The sequence below is a fragment of the Microcebus murinus genome, chromosome 6 (genome assembly GCF_040939455.1).
Source record: "Microcebus murinus isolate Inina chromosome 6, M.murinus_Inina_mat1.0, whole genome shotgun sequence".
In the NCBI taxonomy this organism is placed as follows: domain Eukaryota; kingdom Metazoa; phylum Chordata; class Mammalia; order Primates; family Cheirogaleidae; genus Microcebus; species Microcebus murinus.
In genome coordinates, this window is record NC_134109.1 from 68,280,606 (window position 1) to 68,305,231 (window position 24,626).

The 24,626-nt window shown below is 43.2% G+C and overlaps 2 protein-coding genes across 2 annotated transcripts in view; both read left to right on the top strand.

Annotated features, from left to right (window-relative positions):
- Positions 1-24,626, top strand: part of LOC105864436 (granzyme B-like) — a 68,028-nt gene that overhangs the window by 42,982 nt on the left and 420 nt on the right. The gene's annotated exons all lie outside the window — the stretch shown is intronic.
- On the top strand, positions 117-24,345 carry LOC105864583 (granzyme B-like). Its single transcript, XM_076003641.1, has 8 exons — positions 117-179; positions 249-366; positions 5,725-5,872; positions 21,835-21,947; positions 22,973-23,123; positions 23,552-23,687; positions 23,876-24,136; positions 24,238-24,345. The coding sequence occupies exons 1-8, from the start codon at positions 117-119 to the stop codon at positions 24,343-24,345; spliced, it is 1,098 nt and encodes a 365-aa protein (XP_075859756.1).

The following is a 24,626-nucleotide window of genomic DNA, read 5'->3' on the forward strand; positions in this document are numbered from 1 at the left end:
TGAGGCCCCAGTTTAGCCAGGCATCCCCAGGGGCTCAGGCATCCCCTCATGTTCAGTGTCTCAGTGGCCTGGCCTGGCCTCAGTGCCCAGCCTCCCCCTGCTGGCAATGTGGGGCTATGGCGGCCTTGCACAAGAGGGCTCTGGGGCTGCTGGGCTGGAAGGACCCCTTTGCCACCCAAGTAGACAAATACCTGCTGATCTCACTCTCTTTGCGCAGGCACATAATACGTTCTTGTTCCTACTTATAGAAAACATACAGTGATGAGAAATTTCCTCTCAATTCTCCTAGTTCCCCTCCTTCCACCAGGCAAAAAAGTGGCACAAATGGATCTGTATTTGGAATCCACAAGAAATTCTGCTTGGAAAGTAATTAAATTCTCTGTATTCTATCTGTAAATCACAGTGCCACATGCATGATCTGGTTTCATTCCAGAAGGCCAGTCTGTGAAATTGGAAGAAACTTAGAGACCCTCATGTGGTGAGCTTTCTAATCTGTGCTCAGTGGAGTCTGTATCCAGAAGTACGAGGGGAAGAAGGAAACAACTGGAATAGCCTTAGTTTTGCTAATTTTGCACATAGACGACATGAACCTCAGTTCACAAACCTAAGAAATGCTACAGTTCAAGTGCAAGACAGTTAATTGTGACCCAGGTGACCTTATTTAGGATCCTTATCCCCAAACAGTATCCCTAGGGAGTCAGACGGGACAGAACCTAATAAATTCACAATAGCTGGACAAACACTGCATCAAGTGAGACCAACACTGGGCAAAGGAGCAACTTCCCCTAAAACAAACCACATGGATTCAGAAAAAAACAAAATCCATCACATTGGAAAACAAGAGGAAAAACAAATACACTTATTTTTCACATAAGGCTGTTCCATTGTGTGAAGCCTCAGGCTAATTGCTTTCTTTTAGCTTATGTTTATTGCTTGTTTTTAGGAAGTTGGGTTGAGCGGGCTGATTGCAGTAAATTTTGGGATGAAACAAAAGGGCAAGCGCATAAGGGGCCAACCAATCAATGTAAAAGGCAGGCGCATGGGCACAAGGGGCCAACCGATCAATGTAAAGGGCAAGTGTGTGGACAGGATATGCACCTAGGGTATAAAGGGCTCTGTCCCACAGTGCGCGGGGTCTTTGTCCCAATAGAGGCTGCCATATCGGTGCTCTGGGACTTGGACCCTAGCTCGAGCTAGTCAATAAAACTCCTTTTGATGATTTCAGCTCAGTGACCCTGTCTCTTTGTTCTGTGGTCCTACGGTTTCCCGCTCTAACAATTGTCCACCTGACAAGCCTTTCCCTGGGGATCACAACACTGGCAGTGGTAAAGAGGAGAGAGGGATTAATTGCATCCAGAGATAAGCAAGTGAGCAGCAGAGCATGCAGGAGCTGCGGGCAACCGCACAGAAGAAATGTACAGAGCCCAGAAAGTCAGCCATGAAGAGCCCCACAGAGTCCCAGGACATAATCCAGATACAGCAACAGAGTGACCTTAGTCCCAGGACATAAGGACAGCAACAGAGTGACCAAACATGCCCACCACCTGGGGCAGGGACCATGCCTAATGGGTCAGTGTTGCCTCTTACACCTGATAGAAATACTCGACACTGAGTATAAGATGCATTAGGAAGAGAAAACATTGCCTTACAATGACTGGAGCATCATGAAGACTGGGCTGCTCTTGATACATCTTTCCTTAAAGTGATCTCCAAATAAGTTTACATTTATTTGTCTTTATTGATCTAGGATTTTTATTTCTAGGACTTTATCCTATGTAAGATTTAAAGTGTGTATGTGCATGTGTGTGTGTGAGTGTATGTGTGTATGTGGGAGGGTTACTCATAAAAATGTTCATCACAGTATTATTTAATAATGGACCCCAAATTAGAAACAGTATTAACGTCCAACATAGGGAAATGTTAAATTATGGTGCATTTACCTTCTGCAGTAGACAGCCGTTAGAATCTACCTTATCCACAGCAGGACAACACTAGGCTAAGTACATTAAGAGACAAGTTATTTTAAAAAACACACAAATAAGCATTTTGGGGAATGTAAAACCTCACCAACTAATCAATGAAAAATTAAAATATTAATAATTTTTCCTTATGTGATTGGGAAGGATTTACAAAAATGATAGCATTCAGATTCAGTATGGACATTGAGAAAATGACATTTTCACAACTTACATACAAAGATCCTTTAAAAAAAAGTCTTTGACCAAGTTATCAATCACACCAAGAAAATTGAACAAGGTTATTCCTTATAAAGACCTTCTCACATAAGTAAAATCTTAGAAACAATGCCAATGTCCAGCACTAATTTGGCTATTTGTTTTTAAAAACTGGCATATTACTGAACATTACAGAATCCTTAAAGTTATGATATACAATTACATTTTGTTACATGGAAGAATAATCACCAGGTATGTTTAAGTAAAAGCAAGTTATAGATTAGTATCTATGACAATTACATTTTGCTCATACGCATATTTTTCTTTTAGCTTTTGTTCTTCCTACATATTCATTTTCCTAATTTTTTCACAACTTTTATGCATTATTTAATAAATTAAGTCAATTTATTACATATGAATGAGCTTCTAACATAATACTCACTAATAGATTTTTAATAAAATGAGGGAAATATTTATGTTCAATAATTAAAATGTAGGATTCAAAAGTAAATATAATATGATCACACCTATGTAAAAATATACAAAAAAGAAATCTATATGAAAATACAACTCTGTTAACAATGAACAATTGGATGGTGAGATTAAGACTGACATACTTTTGGGCCTGGTACAGTGGCTCACACCTGTAATCCTAGCACTCTGGGAGGCTGAGGGGCAAGGCTCACATGAGGTCAGGAGTTTGAGATTAGCCTGAGCAAGACTGAGACCCCGTTTCTACTAAAAATAGGAAAAATTAGACAGGCAACTAAAAAAATTAGAAAACATTAGCTGAGGGCAGTGATGCATGCCTGTAATCCCAGCTACTCAGGAGGCTGAGGCAGGAGGATCACTTGAGCCAAGGAGTTTGAGGTTGCTGTGAGCTAGCCTGATGCCACAGCACTCTAGCCTGGGCAACAGAGTGAGACTCTGTCTCAAAAAAAAAGGACTGACATATTCTTCTATTTTTTAATTTATTCAGCATTTTAAAATTTATAATTATTAAAACAACTTTATTTTTAAACAATATTCCAGTGATAAAGACATCTAGGGCTGGGCACGCCTGTAATCCTAGCACTCTGGGAGGCCGAGGCGGGCGGATGGCTCGAGGTCAGGAGTTCGAAACCAGCCTGAGCAAGAGTGAGACCCCGTCTCTACTATAAATAGAAAGAAATTAATTGGCCAACTAATACATATAGAAAAATTAGCCAGGCATGGTGGCGCATGCCTGTAGTCCCAGCTACTTGGGAGGCTGAGGCAGCAGGATTGCTTGAGCCCAGGAGTTTGAGGTTGCTGTGAGCTAGGCTGATGCCACAGCACTCACTCTAGCCTGGGCAACAAAGCAAGACTCTGTCTCAAAAAAATACAAAAAAAAAAAAAAACAAAAAAAGACATCTTGGAAATGCCTGAAAAGAATTCAAAATAATGATATTAAAGAAAACCAGTGACACACCAGAGAATATGCATAAACAATACAAACAAATCAGCAAAACAATTCAAGATATAAATGAGAAATTCAGCTAAGAGATAAATATTATAAACTCACACCAAACAGAAACCCTGGCACTAAAGAACTCAATAGGCCGGGCGCAGTGGCTCATGCCTGTAAGCCTAGCACTCTGGGAGACCGAAGCAGGCGAATCACTCAAGGTCAGGAGTTGGAAACCAGCCTGAGCAAGAGTGAGACACTGTCTCTACTAAAAACAGAAAGAAATTGATGGGCCAACTGAAAATATATAGAAAAACATTAGTTTGGCATGGTGGCACAGGCCTGTAGAACCAGCTACTTGGGAGGCTGAGGCAGAAGGATCGCTTGAGCCCAGGAGTTTGAGGTTGCTGTGAGCTAGGCTGACGCCACAGCACTCTAGCCTGGACAACAGAGTGAGACTCCATAACAAAAAAAAAAAAAAAAAAAGAAAAAGAAAAACTCAATGAAGAAATAAAAATGAAAAATACAATTGAAATCTTTAACAATAGACTAGATCAAACATAAGAAAGAATTTCTGAACTCAACTACAGGACTTTTGAAATAACTCAGTGAGATAAAAAACAAAAACAAAGAAGAAGAAGAAGAATGAAGAAAGCCTACATGTGAGATACCAGAAAGCAACCAAATATTTAAATTTTGGGTATCATTGAAGAAGAAGAGATGGGCAAAGGCATAGAAAACCTATTAAATAAAATAATAGCTGGAACCTTCCTAAGTCTTGCAACAGATATAGACATCTACATGAAGGAAGCTCAAAGATCCCCACATAGATCAAACCAAAAAAGTCTTCTTCAAGGGACATTATACTCAAAGCGTCAAAGATACAGCAAATTCTAAAACCAGTAAGAAAAAATTGCCTAGTTACTTCTAAGGGAATCCTCATAAAACTGACATTGAATTTCGCAACAGAAGCCTTACAGGCCAGGAGAGAATGGGATGATGAACTTAAAGTACTGAAGAAAAAATTAAAAACCTAGAAGTCAAGAATGCTATAGTCAGCAAAGCTAGTCTTTCAAAGTGAAAGAAATATAAAGATTTGTTACCAATAACTTGGGCCTTGTCCTCAAGGCTGCATCAGAACAATGACAGTAAGTATTTGCGGGAGCAGGAAAGAGAATTTCTATTACTTTGCTGGCAAAGGGGGAAAATGGCAGGCCTTCTTATCTCAAAATCCAAATTTCCTCAACAAAGGCAGAAATACAGAGTTTTAAAAGGGAGGGTCCCTCAGTTCTAGACGATTGTGGTTAATTACTCTAATCATCCCATCTCTGCAAAAGACAAAGCCTGGGAACTCCCGCTTCTCTTTGTTTTTCTCCTGTCAACTGGGACTGAGGCAAGTAATTGACTGTCCCCACCCTCAGAGGTCTGACCTCATCACAAAGACTCTGGAGCCAGACTGCCTTGGCACATCATAATTCTGTATTGTTGAGCAAGTTGTTTGAATTTATATTTCCTCCCTTTCCTCATCGATAAAATGGGAATGATGTTAGCACTGACCTTGTAGAGTTGCTATGAGAATTAAATTACTTAATGTGCATAAAAGACTTGCAATTGCCCCAGCACATAGTAAGTGCTACATAAAAGCACTCTATATAAATCCTTTCTGCAGCCCACGTGTCAGAGCCCAGGAGGTAAGAATACAGCAATGACAGTCCCATCAGCTCATGTCTAGATTCTCACACTCCAGTCCCATGGAGTCTTCAGCTGGACTCAGAAGGATCTGGGAGGCTCCCTGAGGAAGAAAGTAGCAGGGACCCCAGGGAGAGCCCTGTGCTCACAGCAGAGCATCTCTCCTCAATACTGAGGCTGAAGCTGGCCTTGCCTGGAGCAAGGGTTGTTCTCCCCCTTTGGGGGCGAGAGGGAGCTGAGGCCTAGGATGGGGAACAGTCCTCCCCTCAGGCCAGCAGTGTTTCCTGTAGAAACCTGGCGCCCTCTCCCAGACCCCAGTGCTAAGCACCACTCCTCCCTCACGCCCCCCATCTTCCAGCCCTTCCGCAGCCCCCCCCCACGCCCACACTGTGTGCTCAGCAAGCACAGGGGTAAGTGCCCAATGCTCCCTTCCAGGGGAGATCATCGGGGGCCGGGAGGCCAGGCCCCACTCCCGCCCCTACATGGCGTACCTTCAGATCCAGTCTGCCAGAAGAACAAGCGTTTGTGGGGGGTTCCTGGTGCGAGAAGACTTTGTGCTGACGGCAGCTCACTGCTGGGGAAGGTGAGGAGCTCAGCAGGTTCCTGGGCAGCCAGGAACACAAGCCGGAGGAGCCCATGGGCGGAGCCATCCGAGAGCCGGGCTGTGGAAACGAAAGGGTGAAAGGGAGACGGAGCAGGTCTTTGTGGGAAGGAAGAGGCCAGTGCAAATGAGGAGAAAAGGGGCAAGAGGAGGAGATGGAAGGCAGTATTGGGGCTCCAAATATGAACTTAGGCTATTTCTCAATTTAATCTGGAGGGCAAACGTCAAGGTCACTGTCCCCCATCATTTCCAGCTCAGGGCTGATGAGAAACAGGGCGGAGCCCAACCCCAGGGCCCTCCTGTACCCCCAGTCTCTTCAGCTCCCTCTCGCCCCACCTGGGCTGGCCCTGCCCTGCAGCGCTGGGAACCCGCACTCCTGTGGGCCAGGCCTCGCTCCAGCCTCCTTGCCTTGCAGCACAATAGTCGCCATCCTGGGGGCCCACAACGTCCAGAGGCAGGAGAGGACCCAGCAACCATCCCTGTGCTCAGAGCCATACCCCACCCTCGATACAGTCACCAGACAATCCATAATGACATCATGTTACTGAAGGTGCGGCGTGTGGGGCCCTCTGGTTCTCCAGCCTAGCTGGCGCCTTCCCAGCCGGGCAGCCTCACTGTGTCTGGGGCGGTGGAGGAGGAGGCAAGGGCAGGGCCTGAGGGTGGTGGGGGTGGAGGGGTGAGCACTGCACAAAGCAGAGCCTGAAGCAAGGATTAAGGAGGGAACAGTTTGTTTGGGAGGTGCAAGCCCAGGGTAAGGACAGTGAGTTGAAAGAATGGAGTCAAGGAAGGATGCAGTGCAATGTGGTGTATTACCACAGCTGGCCACTACTTCACAGCAAATTGCTAACAGACAAGGCAAGTGGCTCAGCAAGCTTGGTCACTCAGCACATGGGACTTCTCCAGAAGTCAAGGAGTGTCACACGAAGAGAAAGGCATTCAATGTATAAAACAAAAACCTGAATCTATTGCTTGCTACGAAATGAAGAGCTGTACTTGTAAAACAGTGTCTCTGAACCAAGCAAGAGTTAATCTGATACAGGATTCGGGAGTATGAAATCCAGAGATTACTGGGCTTTCACAAGGGGCAATATTCTGGGATTGGCAGATTTTCAGCTATGAGAGCACAGGCACTGGGATGAGGCTGTAGCTAGTCGGGTCAGCACATTTGTCCCCTCCGGTGCCATTCAGGAAGCCAGGTTCCAGGTCCCACAGTGTGCTGTTCCAGCCAAGCCCAGAGTTGGAGCAGCAACCTAGTGGAGATGGGGCATCAACTGAGAGAGGAAGAAAGGACACACACAGGGACAGACAGACAGAAAACAACTTGCTTGGTCACAGCACATTAAGTTAGAGGGTGACCAAGAGAGCCTGGCCATGGACAGTAAAGACTAAGACACAAAGCTTTCCTGGGGAGAGGACCACAAGGGGGCTACCCATAGGGAATACTAACGCAGAATTACCCGGAATCTCAGTTCTTCCTCTCTTCCTTCAAAACTGAACAGAATCCTTGAGCCCACACTGCTACCCCCACACTGCTCTCATGAACTTCTGATTCTGCTTTCCCGAAACATGGAGAAGAAGCCAAAGCCTTTTCACTGTGCAGCTCCTGGAAAACCATCACAGCTACCTGTCTTGCCAGGGGCTCACCCCAGCTGCACCCAGCACCAAGCAGTAACTTGCAGGTGTGCCCCATGTAGGAAGCAGTGGCATTTGGCATCCATGCCCTGATGATCTCCCCTGAACAAGAGAACCCCAGGGCTCCAAACACGTATCAGAGCAGAGCATCAGACCCAGAGAGCTGTGGTTAAAAGTCAAAAAGGAAAAAAAAAAATCCCTTAAGGCTGCAAACTCTCCCTATCTCTGCTCCATCTCTGGTCCATCTCTGCTGGCCTCTCTCTGGGCCGTGCACATCCTCCCTCTTTAATATCTGTGGATTTTCCTTTACCAGAGTCACAGCCGTTGTGTGAAAAGCAGCCTAGAGCAAAGGGCTTCCTTGCATTCTTATGGGAAAGATGGAAACCTTGGTCTTCTTACCAGAGGAAAGGCAAACTACATGGTTTCTATAGGTTCACAGATACTGTTTATGAGGGTAAAAAAATTTCCTCTCATTTTGGTCTGCTAAAAGGTTTCTTTTGTTATCATGAGGGGATACTGAATTTTATCAAAAGCTCTTTTATTTATTGAGATAATTTTGTGCTTTTTCTTTTAAATCTTTGTGGTAGATTACATTACTTGAACTTTCTAATGTTAAATGAGATCTGCATTCTTAGTGTAAACCTAACTGGCTCATGATATATCAACCTTTAATATATTATTGCACTAATATTGGGAATTGATACTCTGTGTAGGGCTTTGTTTCTATGAATCAAGAATTATGTTGAACTATAAATTGACCCTTGAGATTGACCTATCAGTTTTTTCGTATTCTGTTTGTGCATCAAGGTTATGCCAGCCTTATAAAATGAGATGGGCCGTGTTCCTTCTTTTTCTCTTTTCTGTAAGAGTTCGTAGAACAATAAAATATTTTGTTCCTTGAATTTCAGTAGAAATGAATGGTGAAGCCATTGATTGGTTGGTTGGTTCTCTATGTGGAAAATGTTTGAGGGCTGATGCAATTTCTTTGATTGTTGTAGTATTACTCAAGTTTGCGATTTCTTTCCAGTCATTGATAATGGTGATGTTTTTACTTTGTTTAAAATTTCAATTTTATTAGCATAAATGTTTGTATAATATTCTTGGCTCATCTTTTAATGTCCTACAGCATTTATAAAACTATTCCATTTTTAGTTTCTGATATTAGACATATGTGCCTTCTCTTCCTTTCTTTATAATTTCCCCAATCTTTTGTCAATATTATTAGATTTTTTAAATACTTAATTTTTGCTTTGTTAAGTCTCTCTGTTGTATGTTTGCCTGTTATTTCATTAAGCTTTTGCTATCTCTTATTTTTTTATCCTCGTTCATTGAGCTTATCTCACTTATTAATTTCTAACTTCTTGAGATATATGATGAGCTCAATAATTTCAGTTTATTATGATAAATAGTTTTAAGATGACAAAGTATCCTCAAACTGTTATAGCTGCATTTCACAACTTTTAATTAGTGCTGTTATTGTTATTATTCACTTCAAAACTTTCCATGTTTCATAGATTTTATTTTGACTTATAGGTTATTTAAAAGTATATTTCTCTTTTTACAAATATTGGGAGGATTTTTCTAGTTATCATTTTATTATTGATCTCTAATTTAATTATGTTATGGCCAGATAACATTTAAAAAATTCACGTCTTTAAAATTTCTCAAGATTTGCTTTGTAGTCCAGTAAATGACCGATTTTGACAAATGTTTTTAAGCAAACTTATAAATATGTGTTTTGCAGTGGGTGGGTGCAGAGGTCTGTAACTTTTAGGTCCAGTTTGTTAAGTGTACTATTTAAATCATCTTTATTGTGCTAATTCCTAAGATCATGATGGATTTATTTATCTCCTTCAAGTTCCTTCGATTTTTTTTTTCTTTTTTTTTTTGAGACAGAGTCTCACTTGTTGCCCAGGCTAGAGTGAGTGCCATGGCGTCAGCCTAGCTCACAGCAACCTCAAACTCCTGGGCTCAAGCAATCCTGCTGCCTCAGCCTCCCGAGTAGCTGGGACTACAGGCATTCGCCACCATGCCCGGCTAATTTTATATATATATTAGTTGGCCAATTAATTTCTTTCTATTTTTTATAGTAGAGACGGGGTCTCGCTCTTGCTCAGGCTGGTTTCGAACTCCTGACCTCGAGCCATCCGCCCGCCTCAGCCTCCCAGAGTGCTAGGATTACAGGCGTGAGCCACCGCGCCCGGCTTCCTTCGATTTTTGTTTTATATATTTTCTTCCCATGTAATGAGATACATTAAAATTTTAAATCATGTGTCTTCCTGATGAATTGAACTGTGTATCCTTCTGCAATGACTCTAATAGTCCTTACATATGGTTTTATCTTATGGTCAATTTTATCCGGTATTATTATACCTATAATAGTTTTTGTTTGGTTACTAAAATATGGTATATAGGCTTCTTGTCTTTTACTTTCAACTTCTTAGACCTGTTCCACTAAGCACATGTTTATGTTTTGTTTTCATAACTAATCTGATACTTTTTGACCTTTAATTGGAGCATTTAGAATGTTTACATTTAATACAGTAATTTATATATTTGATTAAATCTACTCTTACTTTATGCTTTGTTTTGTTCCAAGTCTTCTATGAGGTGGGATGTTGTTGTTTTAAGCCTTTTTTGAAAGAGTTTTAAGTTCACAGCAAAACTGAGAGGAAGATACATCCATTGACCCCACTCATGCACAATCTCCTTGATTTCCCCTTCACCCTATTCGTGCTTAAAACAGATAATTCTGCTACCAAATGACAGCCTCAAATTATCTGAGAATAGCTATACTGACCTCTGCCCCAATTCACCTTCTCCCTACATGAGCCCACTGGGAGTCCATCCACAGTGAAGATGCTCTGCTCTGGGACACTTGGCAGGGCACAAGGTGGGCTCCCTCTTGGAACAAGGCTTTCCTACCCTTCTTATCTATTATCACCTCTACAGGAATAAGAAAAATCCCTGATCTCCCTGCCCCTACAAGGATTGAAGCAAAACTGAGATTTCTGCATAGAAGGAAGCAAAGTCAAAAGACATGAGCCTATGATGATCCCACTGATTCCAGTTCCTATTATTTTCTTAGGAGTATTGAGTGTCATTTATGAGTGGTATGCAGGTATTTAAGATTAAAGATTCCCATCTCACACAGCCAAAGTGTGAGCACTTGATGCCAAGGGGTGGGGTTGGATATCTGACTCCTTGGGAAATTAACCACTTCGGTACCAGCGTTGACTATAGTCAACAGCCACATATGGACTCACACAGTCCAGTGTCAAGTATAGCTGATAGCCACAGAAAAACGCACAGAGCGACTTTAGCCGACAGCCGTGATAAGACTTTCCTAATTTTCCTTTTCAAAATAAAATTGTGAACATTTAAAAATAATGTAATGAGAGAGTTGGAACAAGATGGGGGACGAGAACACCGTCAGACAGTGTGTCTCTGCAGAAAAGACATATTCAAGGAGAAATTAGAAGAAAGAAGCAAGCAGACGAGCATACATTGGACAAGGGTTGGAAGGAGTGGTACCAGAGTCTACGGGTGACTCCACAGGAGGAGGTTTCAGAGGAGAACTGGAAGAAGAGACCTCTGGAGCAGCTTGGAGATCAGCGGCAAGAGTAGGTGGAGCAGTTAACTTCCCCCTTCCTTGTATCTCGGACTGCCGGCAGGCTCCCCAGCAGTTGAAGAGACCTACAGACACAAGCCCAGAGATGGCCACCAACAGTGAGCAGTAAGCCTGTTGCGGACGTGGCAACAGGCTGCCAACTCCCTCGGGGCACCTCCATGTGCACAGACCCGAGCTGCAGGGCAGGCGCCATACTGCTACATTTTCCCCTTCTCCGTCTTTATCCTCCGCTGCCAAGAGAGATAATATAGCCACCAGCCAGAGGCATCTCCAGGAAATGGGACTTCTTCCCTTTTGGGTCCCTATAGCTGACTGAGGGATACTCAGATGGTGAGCTCCCTACCTGCCAGCGCTCCCAGGTGCTGCTGGCCTGGTGATCCCAGGAGAATGGGGCAGACCCTGAGGCTGAGAGACACAGACACAGCTTGGGCTCCCCATGGGTGAATTAGGACTGGTGCTCCCCTTCCTGGTCAGGTCAGGGATTGAACTCTGGGCCCCAGAGGTCAGACCTCCAGACAAGATCCCATGCACACAGGTCTCACATTGCCCGGGGCACAGAAGGGATATTTGTGAATGTGCCTACTAAGATGTGTGTGCCTTCAGGGGCAGATCAGCATGCTTGAGGGCAACCCTCCTCCCAAAGTGGGGCTGTGTGCCCAGCCCAGGCAGCAACCCTCCACAGGGAACCTGTGGGGACGGGGAAAAGGAGTGAGGACCGCTCCAGACTGTGGGTCTCAGACAACCCCACTCCACAAATAGATTTTCTGACTGAGTGGGTCCATTCCAGCCCCTCACTGACAGCTTTTCCCAGAAGCAGAGAACAGAACTTTGACCCCTGCTAACAAAATCTGTGGTGCCTGAGGGCAGGCTTACCCAACCCAGCTCCACCAGGACTCACTCCCAGACCAGCCCTCACTGAGGTGGAGAATAAGGACACACCTGGAAGTCTCAGGGCCCCACCAACCACCTGAGGCACTAGAGTGCCTCTCCAGAGGAACAAGAGCTGGATAAAAGACCCAAAAACAACAGTGTACCCTGCTCCTCTGAGCAAGCGCCACCTACTGACAGGGAGGACATTCTATACACCCTTTTCACAGTACCTACTAACTCATCATACAGGGTGTGGTCAAATCTCACCCGCAAACACCACCTACTGGCTCAGAGACTAAACAGACCATGACATTATCCAAACAAAAACCTAAAGGCAGGAGGCAACAACTGATCCAGATGGGAAGAAATCAGTGAAAGAACTCTGGAAATATGAAGAACCAAACGGAATGCACACCCCCAAAGAGGAGCACCAGCCCCTTAGAAATGGACACCAACCAAAATCAGACCACTAAAATGACAGAAGATGAATTTCAAATGTGGATTCAAAAGTTGTAAGAAAATTCAACGACTTGTAAGAAAAACTGAATAATCAACACAAAGAAAATGCAAAAAGATTCCAGGACCTAGAAGAAAAATTCACTAAAGAAATTGAAATAATAAAGAAAAATCAAACCGAACTCCTAGAAATGAAGAATCAATTCAGGAACTACAAAACACAGTGGAAAGCCTCAAGAACAGGATAGATCAAACAGAAGAAAGAATCTCAGAGACTGAAGATAACACCTTCTAATTAAATAAATCAGTCACAGAGATAGAGCAGAGAAACAAGAGAAAAGAGCAAAGCCTACATGAAATGTGGGATTATGTGAAGAAACCTAATGTGAGGGTTATAGGTCTACCAGAGGGGAAGAAGAAAACACTGAAGGGTTGGATAAGCTATTTGAAGATATAATAGAGGAAAATTTCCGAGGCCTGGCTAAAAATCTCCAGATACAAGTTCAAGAAGCTCAAAGGACCCCTGGGAGATTCAATGCAAACAAGAAGACGTCACAACATGCAGTCATAAGACTGACCAAAATATCAACTAAAGAGGTCCTTCTACATGCTGTAAGATGAAAGAAGCAAGTAACATACAAAGGCAAGTCAAACCAAATAAAACCAGATTTCTCTACTGAAACTTTACAAGCAAGAAGAGACTGGGGCCCCATTCTCACTCTTCTGAAACAGAATAATGCCCAGCCTAGAATCTTATTCCCTGAAAAACTAAGTTTTGTATACTAAGGAGAAACAAAGACATTCTCATATAAGCAAAGACTGAGGGAATCCACCAAGACAAGACCAGCCCTTCAAGGAGTTCTCAAAACAGTGTTACCCATGGATCAGCACAATAAACACTCACAAATGTAAATCTACTCAAAAGCTAAAGATCAAAGCCCAGATACCACAATGGCTCAAAAGAGAAAACAAACCAACAGAGTTCAACTCAACATAATGAACAGAAATCTGCCCCATATCAGTTATCTCAATAAATGTGAATGGCTTGAACTCCCCACTCAAGAGACATAAGATGGCTGAATGGATAAAAAAAAATACAAGCCAAGTATCTGTTGCCTTCAGGAAACACATCTATCCTGCAAGGATGCAGTTAGACTAAAGGTAAAGGGGTGGAGAACAATATTTCAAGAAAATGGAAGCCAAAAGACAGCTGGCATGGTGGTGCTGATTACAGATAACTTAGTTTTTAAGTCAACAAAGGTAATAAAAGACAAAGAAGGCCACTATATAATGGTGAAGGGTACAGTTCAACAAGAAGACGTAACAATTCTAAATATATATGAACCTAACCTTGGTGCACCAAGATTCATAAAGCAAACTCTACTTGATCTCAACAAATGGATAAACAACACCATAATAGTCGGAGACTTTAACACCAGACTGACAGCACAGAACAGATCCTCCAAACAGAAAACCAACAAAGAAATAATGGACTTAAACAGAACTCTAGAACAAATGGGCCTGAATGACATTTACAGGACATTCTACCCCCAAAACCACTGAATATATGTTCTTCTCATCAACTCATGGGTCATTCTCTAAGATTGACCATATCCTAGGACACAAAGCACGTCTCAAACACTTTTAAAAAATAGAAATTACACCATGTATCTTTTCAGATCACAATGGAATCAATGTAGAAATCAATCCTAACAGGAGTTCTCATTTCTACACAAAGTCATAGAAACCAAACAACATTCTGCTGAATGATCTCTTCATAAACAAGGAAATCAAGATGGAAATCAAAAGATTCTTTGAACTAAATGACAAAGGAGACACAAGTTACTAAAACCTGTGGCACACAGCTAAAGCAGTCCTGAGAGGAAAATTTATTTCCATAAATGCCTATATCCAAAGGTCGAAAAGATCACAAATAGACAACCTAACACATCATCTCAAAGAGCTGGAAAAAGAAGAACAGACCGACCCCAAACCCAGCAGAAGAAGTGAAATCATTAAGATCAAATCAGAACTAAATGAAATTGACAACAGGGAAACTATACAGAGGATTAATAAAACAAAAAGTTGGTTCTTTGAAAAAGTAAACAAAATTGACACACCTTTGGCTAGACTAATGAAAAGCAGAAAAGAAAAATCTCTAATAAGCTCCATCAGGAATAATAAAGGAGAAATTACAACTGATGCCACATAGATACATGATATAATTTATGAATACTACAAAAACCTCATGCATACAAACTTGAAAATGTGGAGGAAATGGAAAATTTCTTAGAAACACACAGCCTCCCTAGGCTCAATCAGGAAGAAATAGAATTCCTGAACAGATCAATATCAAGTACTGAAATTGAAATAGCAATAAAAAACGTTCCTAAAAAGAAAAGTCCTGGACCAGATGGTTTCACACCCAAATTTTACCACACCTACAAAGAAGAACTGGTGCCTATCCTGCAGAAATTATTCCACAACATCGAGAAGGATGGAATCCTTCCCAACACATTTTATGAAATGAACATAACACTGATAACAAAACCAGGAAAGGATGAAACAAAAAAGAAAACTACAGACCAATATCACTTATGAATATAGATGCAAAAATTCTCAACAAAATCCTAGCCAATAAAATCCAGGTGGGGATGGTATTCAATATGTGCAAATCTATAAATGTAATTCACCATATAAAGAGAAGCAAAAACAAAGACCATATGATCCTCTTGATAGATGCAGAAAAAGCATTTGACAAAATTCAACACCATTTATGATAAGAACCCTTAACAAAATAGGCATAGATGGCGCTTACCTAAAAATGATACAAGCCATATATGACAAACCCATAGCCGATATCACACTGAATGGGGAAAAATTGAAAACATTCCCACTTAGAACTGGAACAAGACAAGGTTGCCCAATATCTCCACTTCTGTTCAACATAGTGCCGGAAGTCCTTGCTACAGCAATCAGACAAGAGAACGGAATTAAGTGCGTCCAAATGGGAGCAGAAGAGATCAAACTCTCACTCTTTGCTGATGACATGTTATTATATCTAGAAAACCCCAAGGATTCAACCAAGAGACTCCCTGAACTGATAAATGAATTAGGTAAAGTCTCAGGATACAAAATCAATACACAGAAATCAGAGGCAATCAGAATCAATGCAATCCCTATTAAAGTACCATCATCATTTTTCACAGATATAGAAAAAATAATTTTATGCTTATATGGAACCAGAGAAGACCCCATATAGCAAAATCAATTCTAGGCAATAAAAACAAAATAGGAGGTATCAATTACAAGATATCAAATTATACTACAAGGCTATAGTAATTAAAACAACTTGTGACTGGCACAAGAACAGGGACATTGATCCTGGAACAGAACCAAGAAACTAGATATAAAACCATCCTCATATCGCCAACTAATATTCGACAAAGCAGACAAAAACATACACTGGGGAAATAATCCTTATTCAATAAATGGTGCTGGGAAAACTGGATAGCCACATGTAGAAGATTGAAACAAGACCCACACCTTTTACCTCTCACAAAAATCAACTCACACTGGGTAACAGACTTGAACAGTAGGTATGAAACTATAAGAATTCTAGATGAAAATGTTGGAAATACTCTTCTAGACATTGGTCTAGGCAAAGAATTTATGAAGAAGACCCCAAAGGCAATCACAACAGCAACAAAAATAAATAAATGGGACCTGATCAAATTAAAAAGCTTCTGCACAGCCAAAGAAACTGTCAAGAGAGCAAACAGACAACCCACAGAATGGGAGAAAATTTTTGCAAGCTACCCATCTGATAAAGGGCTGATTATCTATTTAGAACTCAGGAAATTCAGCAAGGAAAAATCAAATAACCCTATTAAAAAGTGGGCAATGGACTTGAACAGAAATTTTTCAAAAGAAGACAGAATAATGGCCAACAAACATATGAAAAAATGCTCAACATCTCTAATCATCAGGGAAATGCAAATCAAAACTGCAATGAGATATCACTTATCTCCAGTAAGAATGGCATTTGTCAAAAAGTCCCCAAACAATAAATGTTGGCATGGATGTGGAGAGATAGGAACACTCCTACACTACTGGTGGGACTGCAAACCAGTTCAGCCTCTGTGGAAAGCAATATGGAGATATCTTAAAGCGGTAAAAGTAGATCTACCATTTGATCCAGCAATTCCACTACTGGGCATCTACCCAAAAGATCAAATGACACTGTACAACAGGGACACCTGGAATGTTTATAGCAGGGACACCTGGAATGTTTATAGCAGCACAATTCACAATTGCAAAATTTGGAAACAACCCAGATGCCCATCAAATGAGTGGATTAATAAAATGTGGTATATGTATACCATGGAGTTCTATTCAGCTTAAAGAAACAATGGTGATATAGCACCTCTTATATTTTCCTGGATAGAGTTGGAACTCATTCTACTAAGTGAAGTATCTCAAGAATGGAAAAACAAGCACCACATGTACTCACCATCAAATTGGTATTAAGGGATCAACACCTAAGTGTATATATAGAAATAACATTTATCTGGTGTCGAGCGGGTGGGAGGGGGAAAGAGGATATGGGTATATACAAACATAATGAGTGAGATGTACAACATTTGGGGGGTGGTCACGCTTGAAGCTCTGACTCGAGGGGGGAGGAAGGATGGGCAATATACATAACCTTGATATTTGGACCCCCATAATATGCTGAAATAAAAATAAAATAATGAAAACATATATGTATATTTTACCTATTCTGATTTACATTACAAATAAAGCTACCTGTAATGTAAAACAAGCTTTCAGTGCTTTAAAACTTCCCTCATCACACAAGAGCAAAACGGATTCATCATGAATACACAGCACAAACTATCGTGCGGACTATGAGTGCCAGCTATAGGCAAGCTTTCACGGCTGGTGAGCACAGTACTGAAGTTGTTAAGCATTGTCCAGCAATAGTCCTCCAGGAGTAGAAACCTGAGACAAGAGAACATAAAAAAATATCTATAGTTTTGCATCATATATTGAGGTTCTGGTAAATGATTCAGCATAGATAATACAGAGAGAATTACATAGTCATTGGTCCCATGGCCAGTCATCATGCCATTATACCCATCCTTCCATGGATAAAATGCTCTCAGCAGCCCAGCAGGTTTCTGCAATACCTGATTTCTCATGGGGCAATCTTCAAAGGGCTGGCTGGAATGGTCCAGATCTTCTGCTTCCTTTGTGTATATTTCCTGTGTTGTTCCCAACTTCTTGGTCAGATACAGAAAAACCAAATAGCAGAGAGTGTCTATACCTGGGAGATATTAATATTATGATTTAAAATTCATGGTCCAAAACCACAATTACTTTGCACCAACCTAATATCATACCAAAACTGGAGGACACATAGGGGATGTGACTCAAGACTGCTTAGGCCTGAAGTAGAGTTTCCTTTCCAAACACAACTCCTTGTTAGTATACCTACCCTGAACTTTGAGATAGAAGGAAAAAGAGAAATGTCCACCAGCATGCAATAGTATGTTGGAGGTTCTGGTAAATGACTCAGCAGCACCCCTCTTACTTACCCCAAACCAAACCCTTTGCCATATCCTGTGCAGACGTGGTAAGAAAACACACAGCATGGGCCTCTAAGCAAGACAGTACGAGAGAGCCCTTCCCTCCAGAAGGCTAAAGTATGACGTTCGGGTCCTGTGGAAATAAAATGCTTTAGGAAAGGGAAGTGGCCTTGGTGGGTAAAGTTCCAAGGATATAAAAGTCTCCAGGTGGGGGTCTTGAGAGTGACCCAAGGTCACATCGAAGGTGACACCACAACACAAAACATGGCTCCCTTTCAGCTCACCTGCACCCAGAAGTGCGGTCAACACCTATTTATATTTCTATATCTGCATTGTTACACTTGCTCCCAGTTTTGTGGGAGTTGGTATGCTGTTCTCACCCGAACCCACCTCTCCTCTCCTCTCCTCCATAGTTCTCTTTCCGCCCACCCCAGACATTAACCCACGCAAGAGTTTTACTGAATTATCCCCCAACCCAACATCCAGACCTTGCTCTTTTCCATACATTTTTGGTCGTGGTGATAGCTGGAGAATGATTAGAGTAAGCAACAAAAAAATTTAAAGGGTGTTCTAGTGGATATCAAAACTTTGGAAGCCTAAGAGATATATGTCTGCCCTCTAAACATTTTTCTCTCCCTATCCTTATTACTACAGAGGCAAAATTAAAGTACCACATTCCCCCTGTTCTATGTAACCTAGGTTCTCCTTTATTGATAGGTTTGGCCCTCACAATTGTTCTTTATGTCATATAAACCCCTCAGAAGTTCTGACTGGCATCCCAGTCCAGTAGGAATGTAGAGATAACTCCTGAGACACGAATTTCTTCTCTGAACATACCTGAGTCTCTCAGTCAAATGAAATCAGCAAGTTCAGCTAAGACCAAGTTTGGGCCCCTTATGCCTGTAGGTTCTGATTTTGCCATGACTTAAATGAATGATCAGGCTCAGGGAAATCCGGTTACAACAGCAGACTCAAATGCCACATCTAAGGGTGGGAATGTCCTATCATGGCCATGTTCTCTTTGACCTACAAGGTCTGGTCCTGCCCACTTCCAGCAGGGACTAGATGTGTTTCTCCTTGAGAGGCTAATGTCTAAGGGGATTGCCTCTCAGGGGCCAGGCATGAAACTCTCTTACATATTGAGAAAGAACATCAGGGAAATAAAAAATAAAAGCAAACGAAGTGTGTGATCTAAATTAGACTTTTCCATCAATTCATGGTATCCACTGAGGTACTTTTCCACTCTAAGAGCAGAACATATATCAGAGATAGAAACAAAAACTTTTAGTCTTCACCACTACTTGAACGTTTCCCTCGAGTGCCTGAACAATGTAGGAGATGATGAAGTTTGTAGGCTGTGGCTAAGATCACAAGTTCTGGAATCAGACCTCTGCATTCCAACCCCATGCCTTCTTCACTCCTATGAACTGAGTGACGTGGTGATAAGGATCTCATCTTCTCAGTGTCTTAGCTTTTTCATCTGTGAAATAGAGGAAATTTCAGTAGCTGACTCAGGTGTTGGAATGAGGAACTATGGTCAGTGATCAATAAACATTAGCTGGTATTTTAAAGTTGGGTATTATTGTCTCATTCATTCAACAAACTGATTAATCATATCTTCTTTAACAGCTACATTTTTTACAAATTTTTACTTAGACACAGATTTTTAAACTTACAGGTCCCACATGGTCTTCACCATCTTTTAGTTTGGCTTCTTTTGTCCCTTTCGTCCCATTTGGAAAGACAATTTTGTTGGGAAAATATGATTGAGGAATTAATGAGATGTGGTTCATAGACCATTATTCTATTGTATAATCCAATATTACTATGTTAAAGACAGAAACAGGAGTTTGCAGAGTTTTGCCCAGAAGGAATGTGTGGACTCAATGGTTCACTTATTAGAGGCTGCTCTCTTAGGAGAGCTCTCAAATCTCTGATAGGGATGTTATCCAGGAAGACTTCCCAGTATCTCAAAATCTGTGAGCTTCCCTGTGTCTTGAAAGACAAGAGAAGGCAAACATGGCCCACAGGATGGGAGCTGGAGACAATGAGTGCACTTTGCCCAGAGAAGTGCCCCGGTGGTTATAAACAACTGTTTTATTAGAGATGGGCTTCCTGCTCTCTCCTATCTGTCTACCTTTAACTCCACCATAACTAATCAAAGACATATTGAGTCACTATACCTCTTTTGTTTTACCTTTGTTAATTGAAAACTACCTCTTAGAATTTAGAAGCTAGCCCCTAAAAGACTTTGTACCTGTTTGTTCACCTAGATACATTAAAAGCCCCTTAAGGGGACTTTTGACCCTAACCCACTACCTGTATCCCCTAGCAACTGCATTCTCTGATATGCAAATATGTTACCATGACAACTGGTAATTGATGTATTTGACTATAAAAACCCGTATGAATCTAACCATAAGGTTGGCGGTTATGGGGATCAATCAGTCCCCTAGGAACCTCCCGCTGTGTTATAGCTGATATATATATATATATATATATATATATATATATATATATATATAACTATAAACTATACCTTAGTCTTTGTGTATTCTTTTATTTTCTCTCTGTTGCCTATCAATTTCCTTACCCTCTGTGGCAACCCCTATCATAGGGACCTGACACCCTAGGAAGAAGTAGCTAATCTCCTCAAGGGCGTGCCTCAAATGCTCTTGCCCCACAAATTTAGTCTCTCCACTGAGCCTTTTCCTAGGTACAGTTCTTTCTGTAAAAGGTACTTATATCAAGTTAATCTTTCCTACATGTCTGCCACCTCAGTAAGCTTTCTTCTCCTTTAAATTTTCATTACTGCCACTAGATTTGGGGTGACTTTCCTTAAAAACCTTGGTCATTTGACCAGTTACTAAACTTAAAAGAAAATTTCTCCTGAACTCTCCATTCTCATCCTAATTGGCACAATATGTCAGAATGGTTAGGGGTACAGTCTAAGTCTTGAAGAACAAATTTAAGAGAAGGGAACAGGAATGGAGGTGGTGGGAAAGGACATAACCTGAGACCTCAAGATTTTCAGTTCTCCTCTGACTCTTCTTTCCATGTAAGGAGCTGGTGCTTTCAAAAGATACTAAACCAAGAGAGTGAATGGTTAATAAATGCTAACAGAGTTTTGTTGAAAACATTGAGAAGAAAGGTGGACTCTGTCACACTGAGTATTTGTAATTAAATCAGGGAAGTTAGAAATCTCCTAGGAAGGAAGCTATGATGATGAATGGGTTGCTAGATGGATCTAGTACATAGTGGCCATACTGTGTAGCTACCTGTGCATGATCACTCTTACATGTTACTCCCCAACCTGTGCCTTTTCAGAGTCTTCTCCACCAGAGGTCATCTCTCTAAGGAAAGGAGAAACATCTCCAACATTTTTGGTTCTAGCATAAGAGAAGGGCCCAAACTCACACCTGCTAAAGAAATCATCTCTTGTACTTAGCAGTATGACCATGGAGGCGCTGGTGGTTCTATCACTGGGAACTCAGGTTTCGGGGCCTCCAGTACCTCTACTGGCCAATACCACATCCTATGGTTCCCACCCCGTACACTGGGTTCCCACTCTGGGCTGGTCGCTCTGAGTCACCAGCTGTGGCTACTGGTGTGGTCACCACATGATTCTCACAATTATCTAGAAGGCATTATCAGGTAGAGACAGTGGGGTGAGGAGCTTTCATAGAAAACCTTCTGTGATGGAACACCACAAAACCAGAGCGAACACGAGGTCACTGAGCCCACCCCACCTCCTTCCTCTCAAGGGGGCTAAAAGGGAGCAAGGAGGGCACACCAGCAGCTCCGACCTGGGCAGCCTTCCTGATGCAGCTGCTCCTGCTCCTGCTGGCCTTCTTCCTGCCCCTCGGGGCACAGGCAGGTGAGTGACTGTCCCCAGCCTCAGAGGCCCAAGCCCATCCCACAGATCTCCTGCCCCTTCTGCACCTGCCTGATCATTCTATCTACCTGGGACATCCTGAATCCCAGCTCCAGTCCCTCTGCAGACCCCCCAAGCATGATGCTGGGTGAGCTCTCAGCAGGAATGCCAGGGCACCAGACTGTTCTCAGGAAGAGCCAGTGGGCACCATCCCCTCCCCAGGTGTCACCCTTGTCATCTAGAAACGCGTGGCAGAGGGTGGGAACCTGGATATGAGAAAATATCAAATTATCCTAGAGAGGGCAGGGTGGGCCCTGCTCCTGTGTCTGGGATAAAGACGTTGTTCCCTCACTGTCTGTCAAAGACAAGCTCAGAGATCCGCTGACCCAGAACTGGCAGTGTCACTCTCCTCCGAACACAGTTTTGTCTTTGCTTAGTCTCAAGCCACCCAGTACCTTTATTCCCAGGCCTTTGGTATCTCCTCTCTTTCCAAAGAAGAGCTGCTGTGGCAGATCCCAGCTTCCTTGCTTTCAAGAATCCCACAGCACTGCCCTACCCACCCGCATCCAGAGACCAACTAGCACCATTCCTTCATGCAGCCACCCAACAGTCATTGAACACCCACTGCATGTCAGGCTCTGGGAAGTAGGATGTGGCAATATATAGATCCCTAAACTTACATCCTGGCCATTAGAGACAGCACTATCCTCACTATCACAGGACTCATCAGAGTCTTGGGAACTCACTTGGAGCAAAGAAAAGTCAAGAGGGAATGATCAGGAGCCTCTGGGATTTCACTATGTCTATGAGGTCTGCTCACACCCAGCTATGTGTGGAAGAAAGATTTAGAGACCAAGGCCAGCTGTTCTTCCCTTTTTCAGAGGAGGAAGTTGAAGCCCCTTCCCCCAGGCGCCTCTAACTCCAGGCTGCCCCCTGCTCCCAAATGCCCAGCCCTTCTGGAGCCACTAAGCAGATGCCCAGCCAGTGGCCTCAGAGGGTGCACACAGGCAGATGTTCTTTTCTTTCAGAGGAGATCATCGGGGGCCATGAGGCCAAGCGCTACTCTCGCCCTTACATGGCCTTTCTTCAGATCTCAAATAAGGGGAAGGAGAACCAAAAATGCAGTGGTTTCCTGATAAGCAAGGACTTCGTGCTGACGGCCGCTCACTGTTGGGGAAGGTGAGGAGGAAATTTCCACCCCCTCCTGGAAATACTCCACAGACACCACTGTCAGGACACATGTGCAGGGGGCTTCATGGAGAAAGTGGGCGGGTCAGTCCCATGGGGGGAGAGGAAGGTTAGTGTCAGAGGCACTGCTGAGGACAGGAAAGACCAGAGTGATCACGCCTGTCATATGCAGAGCCGGGGACATGGTTCGCCATGAGAATGGAAACCAAAGCAGTCTCACCTGTTTCCCCAGGGGGACCTGACCGCTGAGACCACTGGTGCAATTAGCGGAATCCCACCTCCTGGGGCCCTCCCATCCCCTCGGTTTCCCCTCAGCTGTAGCCCTGCCCTGACTTGGATGTCACCTGCTCTTCATGGCTCTGGGGCTGTACCCCTATGACTCTACACACACCCACAGCCCCTCTCTGCTATCTGTGCAGCTCCATAAATGTCACCCTGGGGGCCCTCAACATCAAAAAGCAGGAGAAGAACCGGCAGGACATCCGTGTGAGAGGAGCTGCCTGCCCCCCAGAATATAATTCTAGGGACTACTCCAGTGACATCATGCTGCTGCAGGTGAGGCAAATTCTCCTGCTACTCTCACTCTGCTGGTCCAGTTGTCCCTCCAACTATGATACTGTCTCTTTTTCCCTCCTTTCCATCCTGCTTGGCCTCAGAGGATAGGGGAGACAGCTCAGCCCCAGGATGACACCAGGCCCAGGAGGCCATGGCTAACCTGGACTTTCTTGCCTCTTCTCCAACAGCTAGCGACAAAAGCCAGACTGACCGAAGCTGTGCAACCACTCAAGCTGCCCATTGGCAAAGCCCAGGTGAAGCCAGGGAATAACTGCATTGTGGCCGGCTGGGGCAAGACTCACCTGGAGGGAAAAGTATCAGACACACTGCAGGAGGTGATGCTGACCGTGCAGGAGGACGAGGTGTGCAAATCAATCTTCCACTCCAAGTTCTACAAGGCCATCCAGATTTGTGTGGGGGACCGAAACATAAATAAGCATCCCTTTAAGGTGAGACTATGCATCTGTTGCCTAGACTCTGGGGAGAAGGAAGTTTGGGGATGGCCAGGGACCTGGACACCCAAGCAGTGGGGAATGCCCTCTCCCACCAGGCTGTGATCTCTCTCTTGAATGAGAAGAGGGGAGCAGCCCAAGCTGGCTGGGGCGCCTGCATGCTCCCCAGGGGATCTCTGGCAAATGTTGCTCCTCTGGAAGGATAATTTTGCAACACTCCGCCCCACCCCAGCTCATAGGTATTAAAAACCTGTGCTTCCTGGGGTTGCAGTAATTATAACCAGGTGGCTCCTTGGAGCTGGCACCAAATGTGGTTAAAGGGCTTGTCCTCTAAGGTGTCAGCCCTACTTCTCTGCCTCTGTGTCCTTCAACAGTGACCTGGAGCCAAATGTCCCACACACCTTTATAAGGAGAGGACCCCAGGGCCTGGGGGAGAGGACCTAGGCTGGCCCCTGGGCTGAGGTGAAGCAGTAACAACGTCCAAGGT

Bases quoted from the DNA above. Each gene is read 5' to 3' on its own strand.
- LOC105864583 (XM_076003641.1), top strand. From the start codon at position 117: ATGGCGGCCTTGCACAAGAGGGCTCTGGGGCTGCTGGGCTGGAAGGAC. The intron at 5,873-21,834 runs GTGAGGAGCTCA...CTTCCTCTCAAG, and splicing joins GCAGCTCACTGCTGGGGAAG to GGGGCTAAAAGGGAGCAAGG. The intron at 21,948-22,972 runs GTGAGTGACTGT...CTTTTCTTTCAG, and splicing joins GCCCCTCGGGGCACAGGCAG to AGGAGATCATCGGGGGCCAT.